Source organism: Chiloscyllium punctatum, chromosome 8 (assembly GCF_047496795.1).
Source record: "Chiloscyllium punctatum isolate Juve2018m chromosome 8, sChiPun1.3, whole genome shotgun sequence".
NCBI lineage: Eukaryota > Metazoa > Chordata > Chondrichthyes > Orectolobiformes > Hemiscylliidae > Chiloscyllium > Chiloscyllium punctatum.
Genome location: NC_092746.1, coordinates 14,525,142 through 14,543,149, shown reverse-complemented (window position 1 = coordinate 14,543,149; position 18,008 = coordinate 14,525,142). Strand labels below are relative to the sequence as shown.

Sequence of the window (18,008 nt, the reverse complement as noted above, 5' to 3'; positions counted from 1 at the left end):
CCAGGAGGGTTTTTGACCAAAGGGTGGACAAGGAGTAAGGCCTTCTGAAATCAACTGCTGCTTGATCAAGAATCCAGGCAATCTGCAAACCAAAGGACTGAGGAACAAGTAATTTTTTTCTCTCCCTCATACCCTAATGATAAGAGTCCACTTGCATAGGCAAATACCAATTACAGTTGGTTCTGCTATAAGACACATTTCTTCAACTTGAATTGGTTTTAACACTATCAAAGAATTTAAACAGATTTAAGAAGATCTGTAGCTCAGGTCGTGATCAAGATTAAGTTGACTCACTGAGCTGGTGGATTTGTTCAGTTGTTTTGTCACCATCCTAGGTGACATCTCTGAGCATCCAGTGAAGCTTTGGTGTTCTGCCCCACTTGCCATTTATCTATCTTGTGGTAAGTGATATTTCCAGTTCTGATTGAGGGGTTGGTAGTTGGGGTCCAAATCTGTGTTTGTTAATGGAGTTCAAGTTTGAATAACAGGCCTCTAGGACTTCACATCTTTGTTTAGGTCTTTGTTTAGCCTGTCCCAGGATGGATGTATTGTCTCAGTCCAACATGTGTCCTGCTTCATCTGTGTAAGGATACCAGTGATAATTGGTCATGTTTTTTGGTGGCTAGTTGGTGCTCATATATCCTGGTAGCTAGCATCCTGCCCTTTGTTAAATATAATGTTTGTTGCAGTCCTTGTAAGGTATTTTGTAGATGACATTTGTTCTGCTGGTTGCTGGCATGGGATCCTTTAAATTCATTAGGAGCTGTTTTAGTGTGGTGGTAGGTTTGTGGGCTACCCTGATGCCTCTGGGCCAGAGTAGTCTGGTCTTCGACTGAGATGTCTTTGAGATATGGTAGGGTGGCGAGAGTATCGGGGATGTGTTGTGCCTTCCTGTTGAGGTCTGTTGCGCAGGAATTGGTGGACTTCACTTATAGGGTACCTGTTTCTGAATAAGTTGTAAGAGTGTTTTTCCTTGGCTTCTCAGTTCCTGGGTGCTGTGGAGTGTTCTGGCTCATTTAAATAATGCCCTGATGCAGCTCTGTTTGTGGGTGTCGGGATGGTTGCTCCTGTAGGGGAGTATCTGGTCAATGTGTGGGGCTTTCCTGTACAGATTACATTTCTATGGATTAGCGAAGGTACATAAACAAGGCCCCTCCCCACCCCAGACTTAGTCTCACTTCCCAGTACACCAACATACATGCTAACAAAAGAAACTGCAATGCAAACTGAAACACCTAGTAGAAGACACAATCCACTCCACTCACTTGACTCAGGAATTCCTTAAAGACACCAAGTTAGAGGACAAACAAGGTCATGGGTTCCTTCAATGTGATGGCCCTATTCACATCAATAAACATTAAGCTTGCCAAAGAAACACTGCCTCACTGCTAGATGAATCAAGGACACAAACACCTCATAGCACCATCAGCAAGGACAGCACCCTCAAACTCAGTCCTGTGCCTCACAACCCACTTCATCTTCAACGACAACATCTGCAAACAAATCAATAGTACACCGATGGGATCACGAACATCAGGACTTATAGCAAAAGCAGTTATGCAGAGGTTAGAGATTTGGGTCCGCTATGGGGATGACACCTTTGTCGTCATCATTAAATGCAACAAATTAGAAGAAACGCACAAACACAAACATCCTTACCATTACAAAATTCAGAGAATAATAACTGAATTCCCTTCCCAGATGTCACAACAGAACGAAATGCCAATGGAGAGCTGCACATACTGACCAGATACTCAGCTACAGGAGAAACCATCCCAACACTCTCCAACTGAGCTGCATCAGGACATTTAAATGAGCTGCAACACACTGCAGCACCCAGGAACTACAAGACACTGAGGAAAAACACCTATACAACTTAATAAAGGGACAAGTACCTGATAAGAACAGTCTGCTGATTCCTGCAAAACAACCTATAAGGAAGGCACAACACACCCACAGACTCGAGCCACCCTACCATACAAAGACATCTCAGATGACAACCAGACTACTGCGGCCCCTATGGTCGCCCACTACCACCACAATAAAACAGATCCTGATAAATTTAAAAATACCCCATACCAATAACCAACAGAACAAACAGCATGTACAAAATACCTGGGACAGGCTAAACAAAGACACGCAAGGGAATTCCTAGAGGCTTAGCATTCAAACTGAAACTCCACTAACAAACATTGGATTTGGACACCATTTATCAACCCCTCAAAACAGAACTGGAAATGATATCACTCACCACAACAAACCGAGAGATAAATAGAAAGTGGGACAGAACACTAATACTCCACCGGAGGCTCACTGATGTTACCTAGCATGGTGACAAAACATCTGAGCACAAATCTACCAGCTCAACAATCAAACTTACAACCTACTTTAGACAGTTAGTTGCAGGACACAAACTTTCCTTACTTGTATTGGCTATAACTCAAATCCACCCCCATTAGTTTAAATGGCACAACTATCGCAAGATTTTCTTATAACATGACATCGCATGAGAACAGAACTATCACATCAGAACCAACTAGTTCACTACAGATATCACTGCAAATTTCAACCCCTTCACTTTAAAGAGAAATTTCCAAAATATGCCTGCAACAATTTTAAAGACTGAATTTATGTTTACTGCTTTAATTTTTTTTTAAAAGGTGCACATATAATTTTAGCTGATACCGTTATCACTTGTACTTGAATAACTACTGTAATAATTGCACAAAAAAAAGTTTAAGTTACTTAAGATGGAAACTTTGCTGCTACTTTCGGTTGAAACACCAACTGAAAGAGGGCTATATGCAGGGAAATACAAATTCTTAGTTCACTGTAGACACACACCTGGTTGTCATTACAAAAGGAACTCAGTCAAAAAAAAAAGAATTTCAAGCCTCTGGTTGTCAATGAATCTACTTCTGCAAAAAAAAAGTTTAAAATCTAAGAATCATCACTATATTACGAGATTTATTCTGTAAGCAAATCATGCCCAGCAACCAGAAATAAAACTAAAGATCTAAATAGGTCAGTGCACTAGTATGATAAACAGCCGAAACTAGGGGACGAAAAGTCAACAAGCATTGTGCAATATGAATAAGTGCTAGAAATTGCATTATGTCATATACGATGATCAGCAAACCAGGTATTGAACAGGTAGGTATTGTAAACTATTCAGACAAATTTAGAGGGAATAAAGTACTGATATATCTGTATAAAACAATACTGAAATTTGTGTTTGGAGTTTTAATTAAAAAAATGATCAGGCATATGAAATAATTACAGAACAGGAGGCAGCCATTTGGACCAAGGTGTTCTGCTACATCACGAGAATATCATGTACCAAAGAATTACAGCAGTAGTCTTGACAAAGGCAAAGCAGCCATCTAATTGAACCCAATCTCAAACTGATTCAGAAGTAATCAAAGGGCATATACATTCTGACGATGTATTGATAACTAATTAAATTAATTCACCTTTGTGAAGGTTCCACAAGCTCTGAAACACTTAGAATATTTGGTTTTCATCTGATAGTTCTATGGATCAAAGCCTTCAATGCAAATCATCAACTCAAATGATACCAGTTACGATCCTCAGTGCAAAACAAGATACCTCAGATTAGTACATAAACAAAATGGAAACACTGTGTGGCATAGCAGGCAAAACAATTTTGAAGGACATTTTAAAAATCAAAAATATTAAGTATTATCGGAGCATTGAAAGTGAAACATCAACAGCAAGATGAGGCCAAGCTCATCTCTATGCAAATATAAATGCAGATAATTGTACTGATCCATACAATTGTCAGATTATCTGAGAATTAACTAGAGATTGTAGCTTTAATCAATTGAGCTGTGCTCCACCTTCTTTAGTCAAGACTCCATTTACCTGTCTCACTTCAGTCACACACACTTCAACCTCCTCTTATGTCACCATGATTCTATTCAACACAAACTCCCTGCCACCAGTACTTTCAAAAATCCCTCTAATTAACCCTTAGCTTTCCTCAATATCTTCACCACAACTATGGTCACACCCATGGAATATTCCATGCAGAGTTTAATTTTTCCCTTACTCAGCACCTTTGAGAATATTCACCTGCTGTCCATGATTTATTGTGAAACAATATCTTGCCTGCCTTTTGGTGATTGTCTAAAGTGGGTGAAGGAGCAAATGGATGCAGGGCATTTGCTCAATCAGAACATGGCAGAACAGGTGAAGAAAGTAATTAAAAAGTAGTTAAAGTATACAGCATCTTGGGTGTTGGATGTAGGTTTGCTCACTGAGCTGTAAGGTTCATTTCCAGACATTTCATTACCTTACTAGGTAACATCTTCAGTGGACTTTATGCAAAGCAATGCTGAAATTTCCTGCTTTCTACTTATATGTTTGGGTTTCTTTGGATTGCTGATGTTATTTCTTCTGAAGTCACTTCCTGTTCCTTTTCTCAGGGGGTGGTAGATGGGGTTTGTTGGAATGCCATGCTTCTAGGAATTCTCGTGCATGTCTCTGTTTGGCTTGTCCTAGGATGGATGTATTGTCCTTCCTCATCTGTATGTGAGGATACTAGGGAGAGGGGGTCATATCTTGGGTGTTATAAAGTTGAGATATACAGAGTACAAAAGCAAGGAAATGATGATAAATTTTGGGAGTAACTGGAATATCATGTCCAGTTTTGGAAACCATGTTCTAGGAAGAACATGATTCATGAAAATGGTTCTAAGGATGAGAAACTAGTGAGAACGTGTATTAGGTACAAATAGGTAAGGAAAAAGTTTTGATTTTTGTGAAACAAGAGGTTCAGCTGAGCATGACTCAGATCAGATAAGAACTTGTGGTTAACAATGAGGAGCTGGAGACAAAGGTAGAAAAGCTTTCATTCTGCAGAACCATTTAACAATATTGGAAGCATTCGATATGTAAGGTCAGTTAACAAGGTGAAAAGTATTCATAGTGAAGCCAATTAAGGTTAATGACATTCATTGTGTAACTGATAGCTTAATCTTTACTGTTGATGCTCACTGATTGTAACATCAGCAAATCAATATGTATGTTGCCCTCACCACCAGATGCCTGGAGGAAGAATGCCTCATCTTCCGCCTCGGAACACTTCAGCCCCAGGGCATCAATGTGGACTTCAACAGTTTCCTAACTGCCCCTTCCCCCACCCCACCCCAGTTCCAAAATTTCCAGCTCAGCACTGTCCCCATGACTTGTCCTACCTGCCTATCTTTTCCACCTATCCACTCCACCCTCCCCCCAACCGATCACCTTCATCCCCTCCCACACTCACCTATTGTACTCTATGCTACTTTCTCCCCACCCCCATCCTCCTCTCACTTATCTCTCCACCCTTCAAGCTCTCTGCCTGTGTTCCTGAAGGGCTTTTGCCCGAAATGTCGATTTTACCGCTCCTTGGATGCTGCCTGAACTGCTGTGCTTTTCCAGCACCACTCTAATCTAGACTCTGGTTTCCAGCATCTGCAGTCATTGTTTTTACCCATATGTTGCTTTAGTTAGATGCTCCTCCCAGTAAAATGACTATATAACTCATTAAGAAACTGCTATTCCCGAGAAGACCGTGAACTCCAAACATGATATGGGTGCTGGGAAAAAAAATTTAAAAAGCACTTCTGCTGTTATGTGGTAGTGTGGAGGAGAAAACAATGAAAAAAGTGAAAGTAAAAAGAAAACAGGAGTTCTGTTCACTAAAAAAGAACAACTGAGAACTCACGTCTCAATGCACATGGGCAATTGCTCTCTCCCCCTCCAGGGCCCAAACAAAAATGAAGGAGATAAAACTACATTGAGTGTTTTCCTTCAACTGGAGTGGAGAGCAGGACAACAATACTAGTTTTATGGAGACAAGAAAAGCTATGGCTGTACTCCATGGAGAAAAATGTTTGTTCAGGTTTGACAGAGGTGTTCAAAGTAATGACAGAATAAATAGGGAGAAACTGTTCCCATTGGTGGGAGGATCAAGAAAATGGATTCAGTAGTTTTATTAGATTACTTAGTGTGGAAACAGACCCTTTGGCCCAACAAGTCCACACCGACCCGCAACCCACCCATACATTTACCCCTTCACCTAATACTACTGGCAATTTAACATAGTCAATTCACCTGACCTGCACATCTTTGGACTGTGGGAGGAAACCGGAGCTCCCGGAGGAAACCCACGCAGACACGGGGAGAATGTGCAAACTCCACACAGTTAGTCGCCTGATGTGGGAATTGAACCCGGGTATCTGGCGCTGTGAGGCAGCAGTGCCAACCACTGTGCCACCATGCCGCCCACAGCTTAAGCAAATGAGGAAAAATTTATTCATGAAACATACACTAACACTCTCTCAGTTGAAGAGTATGGTGCTGGAAAAGCACAGCCAGTCAGGCAGCATCTGAGGAGGAGAATTGACATTTCAAGCATAATCCTTTCATCAGGAATCACAGGGTCGAGAAACTAAAGAGTTACTTTGTGCATTTTCATGAAGATGCAGAAAATCTCCACATGACCAAGGGGCATGTGGAATTGAGGAAACCAAGTAAAAACGGTAATACTTGAAAAATTAACTGGTTTGAAAACCAATATATCTCCTGATTTGGATGAACTTCGAACCAGAATTTTAAAAACATGCATCTAGAGATGATAGTATTCCAGAATTGCTACAGTTTGGAAGCAGGCCATTTGGCCCATCGAGTCCACTCCAACTCTCTGAAGATCATCTTACCCAGACTCTCTCCTGACCCTATCCCTGTAAGCCTGCATTTCCCATAGCTAACTCATGCAACCTGCACAACTCTAGGCAATTTAGCATGGACAATCCACCTAACCTAATCCACATCTTTGACCATGGGAGGAAATCCACACAGACACATGGAGAATGTCTATGTGGAATTTGCACAGTCAACCGAGGGTGAAATCGAACCTGGGTCCCTGGCGCTGTAAGGCAACAGTGCTAACCACTGAGCCACCATGCACTGCTGGTTCTCTCTAATTCTATAGATTCTGGAAAAGGTTTCTACAGTGTGGAAAGTAGCAGGTGCAAGCACTTTAAGAAAAAAAGAATGGAGTATTATAGACCTGTTAGTTTTATGACAGTAATGGGCAAAACATTAGAATTTATAATAATTGTTACATTTCAAAAAGAATTGTAAAATTTAGCAGAAAAAGAGAATTCAGCTGACAAAATGGGAAGCTTTTTTGAGGATAAGACTTGTAGCTTTGATAAAGGAGTACTACTAGATGAGATGTTTTCAAAATTTTCAGAATGTTTTGATTATATTTCACGTTATGGTTAATGAATAAAAAAAGAGCATGGGATTCAGGGAAATATACAATAGATTTAGGCTTGGTTAAACAGAAATTGGAGTGTGGAAATAAAAATATTCTCTACACAGCAGGCATACAAGGATCAGTACTAGGTTTATAACTGTTCACTGTGGAGTGTGGTGCTGGAAAAGCACAGCAGGTCAGGCAGCATCCAAGGAGCAGGGAAAAAAAAGTTCGACATTGCGGGCAAAAGCCCTTCATTAGGGAGACCTTCCTGATGAAGGGCTTTTGCCTGAAACACTGATTTTCTTGCTCCTCGGATGCTGCCCGACCTACTGTGCTTCTCCAGCACCACACACTAATCTCCAGCATTTGCAGTCCTCACTTTCACCTTATAGCTGTTCACTCTCCATTGAATGGAAATATTATGGATCTTGTGGTGCAGTGGTGATGTTCTAATCTCTGAGCTAGCAGAACAGGGTTCCAACTGCTCCAGAGGGGTGTAATAACATCAGAACATGTTTTGCTATGAAAATATCAAAAAGGAGGACTGGTTATAATGCAACTAAATTTGATGACATCAAACTGGATGAGAATACAAATTGAGAGAAAGACACAGGGGGTTTCCAGAGGACTTGGACAAGATAAGTGAATTGATCACAACATGCAAACTGAATATAATACAAGAGTGAAGTTATCCACTTTTGGTTAAATAAAAAAGGAAGGCAGAGCATTTCTTAAATAGTGACAGGTTGCAAATTGCTATTGTCCAAAGGGACCTGCATCCTTGCTCATGAGTCACAAAAAAATTAGCATGGAGGTGTAGCAAACAGTTAGAAATGCAAGACATAGGTTAGCCTTCAGCACAAGGGGATTTGACATTGTATAATGCCTTGGTGAGGCCTCACCTGGTATATTACAAACAAAACTTAGGAGCACAAGTAGGTTATTCAGTCCAAGCCTACTAAATAAGATCACAGTTGATCTGATTGAGTTTTAAATTCTCCATTCATATCCACTCCCAAAAACCTGCAATCCCCCAAGTATCTATTTACTTCTGTCTGTAAAATACTCAACAATCATACCTTCAATGACTTCTGAGACACCCAATACTCAAAACAGTTCACAAGGCCCTGCGCAAACACACTTTGCAAAACATCCTGCCAGTACAAAACATAACACCTAGATCAGCACAATGAAAGTGGCCAAGTGGGGTGGATTGACCTTACTAGCTTTGGTACCAAGCATGCAGGTCTGACATACATGGACTGAAAGCACAATTCAGGGAGCCAATCTGTCGGGAGCGCATGCCATGTCCAGACTGACTTGATGGATCATGGTGGTAGTGTGGGAATATGCATAATTAGTTGCACTGACACAACAGGATATTCCTGTGTTCCTTCAGACAGCTAAAGAAAATGATGGTTGGATTGTTGATACTTGCTTGTCAAAGGAGGGACTACTACACAAATGGGAAGCTGTGGAGAGAGAAGATTTGCAAAGACATATGGAATGTACTTTGGATCACACTAAGCACAGAAGAATTGCAGTTGTTTGAAGTCAATCATCACAGCCTAGGGCACTGCTGCCGGAGTTTCTCAGGGTAGTGCCTTAGCCCAAACCATTTGATTTACCAATAGCTTTCGCTCTCTCCTAAGTCAGAAGTAAAGATGTCCAATGATGATTCCGAGAGTGCCCAATCCAATTTAGAACTCCTCACATAATGGAGTAATCGATATTCAATAAGACCTAGACAACATTCAGTCCGGACCTGATAAGTAAGAAGCAACACAAGTAACAAGCCCTGTCATCTTCAACAGTAGAGTTTGAGTACTATCCATAATATTCAAGAGTTATACTTCACCCTCATCCATCATCATTCTGGAGATATCCTATTGACCAAAATAAACAACTAGACTAGCCGTATAAGTACAGCTAAGACACCACAAGTAGGTCATACAGCCCCTAGACACTGCTCAGTTATGGAGGACCATGGCTGATTGGATCCCCTCTTGCATTCTCGCTGCAACCCTCGATTCCCCTCTTGATCAAGATTTTATCTTTCTCAGCCTTAAGCATACACAAGGGACTCTGCTCCCTCAGTTCATCATAGAATCATCACAGAAAATGTTTGAGGTCTTTAACATTAGTCCTTAGGTAATAAATACCTCAAAATAAAACATGTTTTTCTTCTGATGGTTTAAAACCAGCAAGGTCAAAACTGATTCCAATGTCAAGTTAAAGACTGGCCAAAGGGAAAATTAGCCTAAACAGGACCAAACCATGCAAGGGAGAGAAGTGAACAAACCACGGCAAGTTGAGAGAGGGGTCTAATTCCTGTCAGGACATGGAATCAAAGATTTGTTTTGCAATCGGTCTGGTTCATTACTTAAAACAGCACGTACACTGGAACTTGGAGCAAGAGTAGGCTATTCAGCCCTTTGAACCCACACTGCCATTTAACATGACTATGACCGATCTTATGCTGGTCTCAACTCCACTTTTCTGCCCACTTCCCAAGCCCTTTATCCCACTTTTCAGAAAATATCTATTTCTTTCTTGAATGTTTTGATTGATTCTGCCTCCACTGCACTCAGAAGTAGTTTCTCCTTATCTCAGTTTTGAACCAACTGCCTCTCAGTATCTACGCCCTCTTGTTCAAGGGTCTCATCTGCTCAACATTCACCTTATCAATCCCCTTTAGTATTTTATATATTCCAATCCTATCCACCCCTCATTCTTCTGAACCTCAGCAAGTACAAGCCCAAGCTATTCAACCGCTCATAAAACAGCCCTTTCATCCCTGGAAATTAACCTTTTGAACTTCCTCTGAACTGCCTCCAGTGACCACAACCCTCAAGTAATGAGAGGAAAACTGGACAATATTCCAAATGCGATCTCACCAACATCTTATTTAATTGTAACAACACTACTTTTATAATCCAGCCCTTTTGCAATAAATCTTCTAGGAGAAAGTGAGGACTGCAGATGCTGGAGATCAGAGCTGAAAATGTGTTGCTGGAAAAGCGCAGGTCAGGCAGCATCCAAGGAACAGGAGAATCAATGTTTCGGGCATAAGCCTTTCATCAGGGCTAAGCCTTGCTTTTAAAGGTTCACCTAGCACTAGAAGTAACATTATCCTTATAGCAAAATTGTGAATTTTTGGTTTCTCCCTGCTTCATCGTATGCTGTGATATTCTTAAATGCTAGCCAACTGCCCCGCTCTATTTAATTGTTTCCTAAAATTTGACATAGTCCAAATATGTGGTTTCTGAATTTAACTTACCAATTTCTGCTTAATCAATTTTAGCAGTCCTTTCACTTCATGCCCAAACACTAATTCAATTGGACTGAATTTGGTCTAATTATTTGGTGCTTCTGATTGCAGAAAGTACAAATGGAATTCCCTTATCCCAATTAGATTAGATTACAGTGTGGAAACAGGCCTTCGGCCCAACAAGTCCACACCGACCCCCCGAAGCGCAACCTACCCATACCCCTTCATTTACCCCTTACCTAACACTACGGGAAATTTAGCATGGCCAATTCACCTGACCTGCACATCTTTGGACTGTGGGAGGAAACCCGCACAGACACTGGGAGAACGTGCAAACTCCACACAGTCAGTCGCCTGAAGTGGGAATTGAACCCGGGTCTCTGGCGCTGTGAGGCAGCAGTGCTAACCACTGTGCTACCGTGCCGCCCAATAATCATCTGGGTCGTCTTGACTATAAGCCCTCAACATGGTCTTTAATGTCTGATCCCACTGAACTGAAATTAGATCTTATGCCATTGGTGAGAACCATTTCCATAGGATCACTATGTAGCACTTTCACTCATCTGGTGAAGAGCCCAAGACCAAGCCACTTCAGAAAATGAAAAAGATAGTTACTCCAGTCAGTCAAACGCCTTCTGCACATCAAGGGAAACTACCTAGCCCAGAAGCAAACTATACTGACGCACCTGGACCATGTTCAGTCCTGTTATTATAGGACCTACAGCCCTTAATAAAACCTGTATGGTCCTCCTTGACAATAGAGGGCAACACCTTCTCCAATCTCAACCAGAGTGTCTGAGACAAAATTTTAAAATCTGAGTTTAGCAGCAAAATAGGCCTATACAATGCAGTCCTCCAGAGCCTTCCTTCTTTTGAGGAAGAGAGAAATATTAGCTTCTCTCAGAGTGGGAGGCAGTCCTGACTCTACAAATAATTGCACATGTCCAGCATAGGCCCGGCCAGTATATTCGTAAATACCTGATCAAACTCACTCAGAAGGCCATCTGGGCTGAGTGCTTTACCACTTGGAGCTGTCTTAACGCCTCCTTATCATTTGTACTGACAAGGGAGCATTCAAAAGGGACATCTGCTGTTAAGTCACAGGTGGAAGATCCAATATGCAATCACAGCTGCCTTCAGCCGGGTCTCGAGCAGACATTGCTGCTCTCCTCTATCATTTCAAACTAGCTGATTAAGAAATGATTATACTCCTTGTGTACGCATTGGCAGTCTCCGAAGGCGAACATACCCCACTACCTGGGTCTTAACCTTCAAATACACTGCCGCACAATCAGAAACGGGTATGTTCCCAATTTTACATGGCAGCACCATATCCAAAAAAGCCGATGGAACACAAAACAAATCAACCCTTGTGTTACACTTGTGCAGATTGGAGGAGAAAAGTGAAATCCCTACCCACCGGGTCAAGACATCTCCATACGTCCAATCCCAAGTCCACCAGTTGTTTAGATTGTGTCAAGATGCCCTGGGAACCCCTGGGCATCCTATCTGCTGTGGAATCCATGAAGTGATTAAAACCTCCCCCTACAATAGGATGGCGCACTCCAAGGGCAATCAACCTAGAAAGCGCATCAGTCAGAAATTTAAGGGAGTGCGTCAGGGGACAGTAAACATTCAGAATGCTGTGTCCCTCACCATGTATTAAAGTTTTGAGAATCACAAACTGCCCACATTCATCCTTAATTTGATCTAGCAATGGAATGGGAGATTCTTCTTAATGAGTATAGCCACTTCCCTGCTTTTAGTGTTGAAGGATGAAAAGAACACACATGTACAATGACCTTTCTTTCTCTTAAGAATATTCTGCACCCTCAGACCTTTTTCTCTCGCACCCGGGATGCAATGTACCACTTGCAGAAACGTATGCCTGTGCCTCTGACAAGACAGTCCCCTCTTCCAATCAATCACTTGGAACCGGATGTACCTATCGTTACAGTAATGCCAGTTTTGGTACCAGAAACCTGGTTTGTCAGTGCCACATTCTCCTGAGATCCCATCACTCCCTATATTTTCCAAAACAGCATTGTTGTTTGACATGGGGATAGCCATAGGAGACTCCTGCACTACTTGCCTACTTCTACCTATCTACCCAGCTATTTCTGCGTTTTTATTTCCTTCCTGAAACAGCCATCCATCACTCTCTTGGCTCCAGTAAATTCCTCATTGCCTCTAACTGCTGCTCCAACCGATCCACGAGATCTGCCAGGATTCGCAACCAAACACTTCCTGCAGACATAATCAGTGAAGAACATTGAAATTCTCCCTACTCTCTCACATCTGACAAAAGCATAGCATTCTATTAAAGGCCATCTATGCACCTTAAATTTACAGACCCAAAAAACAACAGTTTTCCTGCTCTACAACAAGTTAGCACCCAAGACTTATATTTTAAAAATGTTTAATCATGGGGCAGATCTCAATAAAACATTTTTTTTAAAACTCAATTTTTTGCCGAAATCTAAGATTTATGCTTTAAGCATACTTTAAAAACTGCTGACAGCAGTTCCCATAATGAGGTCCCCCCCCAAGCTCGACTGTGAAATTTTAAATTTTTGTTTATTTTTCTTGGATCAACTGGGATGACCAGAGATGCTGACAACTTCATAGTCAGCCAGCTGTGAAAGTTCACTGCTTTTTTTCTGAACTCGAGAGCAGTTCAAGGAACAATCTCCCATGTGGTCTACTGCTCTCTCTCTCTCTTCTTCAGTCTTAAAGTATCATTTTTGATATTTTTCTCTAAAGTTCCAAAACCAACCAACAGCTTATAAAACAGCAATTACTGCTCCAAGAAATCGAGGAAATTAGCTCCAACACTGGAAACACTCAAAAGCTCTTACATCCATGATTTTCTCCCATTGACTTATCTTCTGTTGTATCTCTCAAAATAGTCTAAAGTGCATCACAGCTATTCAATATGGGACTAAATAGTTCAAATTATGTAAGCAAACAGGATAACCATTTTGTATAGAGCAAAAGATAAACAACTGATTCGTCAGCTTCTGAATGCACATTGAAGGAAAGATACTCATCAGGACAGCAAGAGAACTCAGTAATACTTTCAATACATAGGTCTTTAATCTTCCCTAAAATAGTGGAGCCTTGGTGTAATTATTACTATGCGCAACATAGAAATAGGCCTACCACTCCAATGGGTCCATGGTGACATTTGTATTGCATACAAGCTTCTTCCCACCCTTTAGTTAATCATATTTAATGCTTTCTCCTGCAAACACTTTCCTAACATAAAAGTACACTTTTAACCTATTCAGTCGAGAGTGGGGTGTTGGAAAAGCACAGGTCAGACAGAATCTCAGGAACAGAGAGTAAAAGAAAAATTGACATTTCAGGCAAAAGCCCTTCATCAGGGACCTGGGATCCTCAGGGGTGGAGAGATAAATGGGAAGGGGATGGGGCTGGGTGGGGGAAGGTAGTTGAGTGTGCAATCGTTGGATGGAAGTGGGGGTAATGGCAATAGATCGGAGGGGAGGATGGTCCTCACTTTCGCAGAGTTGATTTTAACCTATACAGTCTATCAGTAACTTTATGAAAAGCATTGTGTTAATTAGAAGCATAGAATTTTTTTTCTGAAAATGCACATTTCTGGAGGCTATTCAGCCCAGAGCCTATGCCAGTTCTTTAATTTAAAAACTTTACTCTATTTCTTTCTCTTCCCTGTGACATTATAGAAATCTACAGATAAATACACTTAAAGCATCACCCATGGCTTACTTCATGAGGTGAACAACTCCACAATACTGCAGTTCTACTTAATGAAATGGCATCCATCATACAAAATTTTTTTGAAACAGAACCAGTGAATCTAAACTTGAATACCTCAATATAGCCCATTCACCCATTATGTATAAAGAGTGGAGAGAAATGACAATTAATGCACATGTTGTGCAGAGCAAATGAAAATATTTCATACACAAAATTTTATGAAGAATCATCAACAGTTACTCTCTCCATTGATGCTGTCAGACCTGCATATTGCCAACAATTTTAGTTTTATTTCAGACTCAACATTTGCAGTACTGGAGATACTTTTACATTCATAAATTCATAATATCCATAAAATTTTAAATCCTACTGGGATAGGGGAAAAGTTTCACAGTATGTAGCAAAAATACAAGTATCAGTTTTTCTTCCCTTAACATTGTATTCAATTGCTATAGTGGACAGTGAAGAAGGTTATCTAAAATTACATAGAGATCATGATCCACTGGGTCAATGGACTGAAGAGAGGCAGAGAGAGTTAAATTTGAATAAATGCAAGGTACTGCATTTTAATAAAATAAGGGCAGAACTTAGATAATTAAAAGTAAGGCCTTGGGTAGTGTTGTAGAACAGAGACCTAGGGGCTCAGCTACATAATATTTTGAAGATATATACAGATAGGGTGGTTAAGATGACACTGAACATGCTTGCCTTCATTGCTCAGTCCTTTGAGTATAGGAGTCAGGGCATTATGTTGAGGTTGTACAAGTCATTAGTGGGATCTCTTCTAAAGTACTGTGTAGAGGTCTGGTCACCATGTTATAAGAATGATATTATTAAATTGGAGGGGGGTTCTGAATAGATTCAGAACCAGAATGTTGCTGGAAATGGAGGGCTTGAGTTATAAGGAAAGGCTGGGACTTGAGTGTCAGAGGTTGTGGGTGACTTTACAGGGGTTTATAAAATCATAAGGGGTATAGATAAAGGGGAATGAGAGTTATCTTTCCCTCGCATGGGGGATTTCAAGATTACAGGACATATTTTTAAGGAGCAAGGAGAAAGATTTAGAAGAGGTTGGGAAGCATTTGTTTTTCTTTTTTTTGAGACAGCATAGTTTCTGTATGGAATGAACTTCCTGAGGAAGTGGTGGATGTGGGCACAGTTACAATGATTAAAACTTATTTAGAAAAGTAGACAAATAAGAAATGTTTGGAGGGATATGCGGCAAGTGCAGGCAGGTGAGACTAGTTTATGATCAGCAAGGACTGGTTAAAGCAAAGTCTGTTTCCATGCTATATGACTATGTTGCAGACCTGGGTATTCAATGGCCCATTTAACATCTGCCTTAATTAAAACAATGCCTTCAAAAACAGAGCTACTTACCTGCCCACACATACAAAAGGGAGCTCAAGAAAAATTATAGATAGAGATTCAAACAATTTCATTTGTCCAATTGTTAGCAAATGATTGTTATACATTAAATAAAATAAAGAACTGCAGATGCTGGGAATCAGAAATAAAAACAGAACTGCTGGAGAATTGCAGTAGGTCTGGCAGCATCTGTGGTGAAAAAGCAGAGTTAACAATGAGTCTAGTGATTCTTCAGAACTTAATTTGTAGCTAGGTGGTACATATGTTAAAAATTTTAGCTGGTGCTGAAACAAAGATGAATAAACAGATAGGTAGAGTTGAAATCTATAGAGAGAGAATGACAATTGTCGTACATATTGTACACAGCAATTGAAAATATTTCAGACATATGTAGATAAACAATTTTCTGAAGAATCATTAACTGTTACTCTCTCCATAGATGCTGCCAGACCTGGATATTGCCAACAGCTTTGGTTTAATTTCAGACTCCCAATATCTGCAGTACTTAAAATAATTTTACAATGTCACTTTACAAGATTGTACAGGCACCCGTGAGACAGGCAGCACCTACAGGTGTGCTGAAGCACCAGTTGCAACTCCCCAAGGCCCACAGAACTGCCATACACAGTTGAACCAGCAGCAACATATTTGCAATCAAATTATATCCCATGAGAACATCATTGCTCATAATGTTTCCCTTATTACTCTTAAAATAAGCATGCCTCACAAACAAACGCTCCTCTTGTAAAGGGTGTTAACGATGATCTCTAGTCACACATCAGCTTTTAGGAACACATGAAGCAAGGAAATTTAATCCACAGGTACCCTATGGATTTTATTCTGCAGCGAAATACAACAACCAATACAACAAATGATGGTTACAATCTAACCTCGATGAATACAAAAATCGTGAAAGGTATACCATGTACATTTGACTGCAGTATCGGTTGGAAGCCCACTCATACCTTAACTGACAAATACTCGAGGTATTACGCCTTCAAACTTAGTGGAGCCAAGTCGTAAATGGCGTCACTGATCTGGGGCTACAAGTAACAGGAAGCTAAATATTGCGCGTTATTAGTTTCCTAGGGGGACGGAATTCACTACTGAGAGCTTCTTAAGGAAACGAGCAGTTAAGAATCACATACTAGAAGACACGTAACGGATGTACTGCAGCTGATCTTAATTTTCTACTCAGATTTTGAAAGGTCCATGGTATTTACAGTTAATGGCACTATTAATCCTGCCTTAGCTTTGGGCAGACTTGGCAAAAAAAAAGGTTAGAAATATTTTTCCTATTGTCTCAACGCGTAGCGACAAAGCAAGAGTTGCAAATCCCAATCCAAGTGCAAGATCTCAAAAAGACAACACTCCCCGCGACGTGGAAGCGAACCGTGAAGCTGAATTCACGTCGGACGTTAAATTAAAAAAAAGGGAGGTTTGTTTTCCCCCATCACTTGTGGGAGTATGGGGTCTCCCTCAATTCGTGGCGCTGTCACTGCCAGGGCCCTCACCGTGGTCGAGAGAGAGGAAAAAGCGGAGCCAGCCAGCTCTGTAGCAAGGGCTGGATGGAGAAAGAGACAGCGCTCCCCTTCACACCCCCTCCATCACCAGCACATCTCCCTCCCATTCCCCCCCAAACCCCTTCCACCTCCCCCCATCCCCCAACCCTATCCCCAACCCTATCCCTACCCCTCACCTCACCTGCACTTTCTGCAGCACCGACAAGCGGATGTCATGTACAAAAGGATTCCTGACCGGCGGCAGCCGAACCCGCTCCTCCACCACCTCCTCCTCATTCCCACAAGCACCGCTTACTTTCGCCGTGCAGCGTCCTCTCCTCAACCTCATATTCAGCAGGGAGTGGGGGGGGGGAATGGGAAGATGGAGCTGCCCGGCCGCTCGAGGGACGGAACGAAGCGAGGACCACACGCCACTCTCAGCCGTGTCGCAGTAACCGTCTCCCTGCCTGTATCCGCGCAGGCGCCCCGCCCCGCCAATAGGCGGCGATTCCCCTCCTCCCAACCTCAACCCAAGCGCGCGCGCGCTCTCGGGTTGCTCGCGGAGCGCACGTTAAATTCCCAGCTCGTGCACGGCCCCTGAAAGATGCGTGAATGAAATGAAGTGTAAATACATGTTCTGAGCCCAGAGAGAGAGAGAGAGAGAGAGACAGACAATGAATATCATTGGGAAAAACGCTACTCCTTCACAGGCTGTCTCTCAGGACCTAAGGCGTTTTCTTCCACTCTCGCCCTGAGTAGTTTCACTGCTCACCGAGAGCTGGGCCAGGTGACATTTGGTGAAGTGAGGGGCTGGCTCAAGTTTTCGCATGTCCTCCTGTTTTGCGCTTGGCTT

General features: G+C 41.6%; 1 protein-coding gene across 2 annotated transcripts in view; it reads right to left on the bottom strand.

Annotated features, from left to right (window-relative positions):
* The window catches only part of LOC140480383 (lysophosphatidylcholine acyltransferase 1-like), a 169,773-nt gene extending 152,154 nt beyond the window's left edge, over window positions 1-17,619 (bottom strand). For both annotated transcript variants that reach the window (XM_072575169.1, XM_072575170.1), the window contains exon 1: window positions 17,358-17,619. In XM_072575169.1, coding sequence (XP_072431270.1) covers window positions 17,358-17,504 — 147 coding nt within the window. In that variant the 5' untranslated portion in view covers window positions 17,505-17,619. The remainder of the gene's footprint in view (window positions 1-17,357) is intronic.
* Window positions 17,620-18,008: the final 389 nt, after the last annotated feature.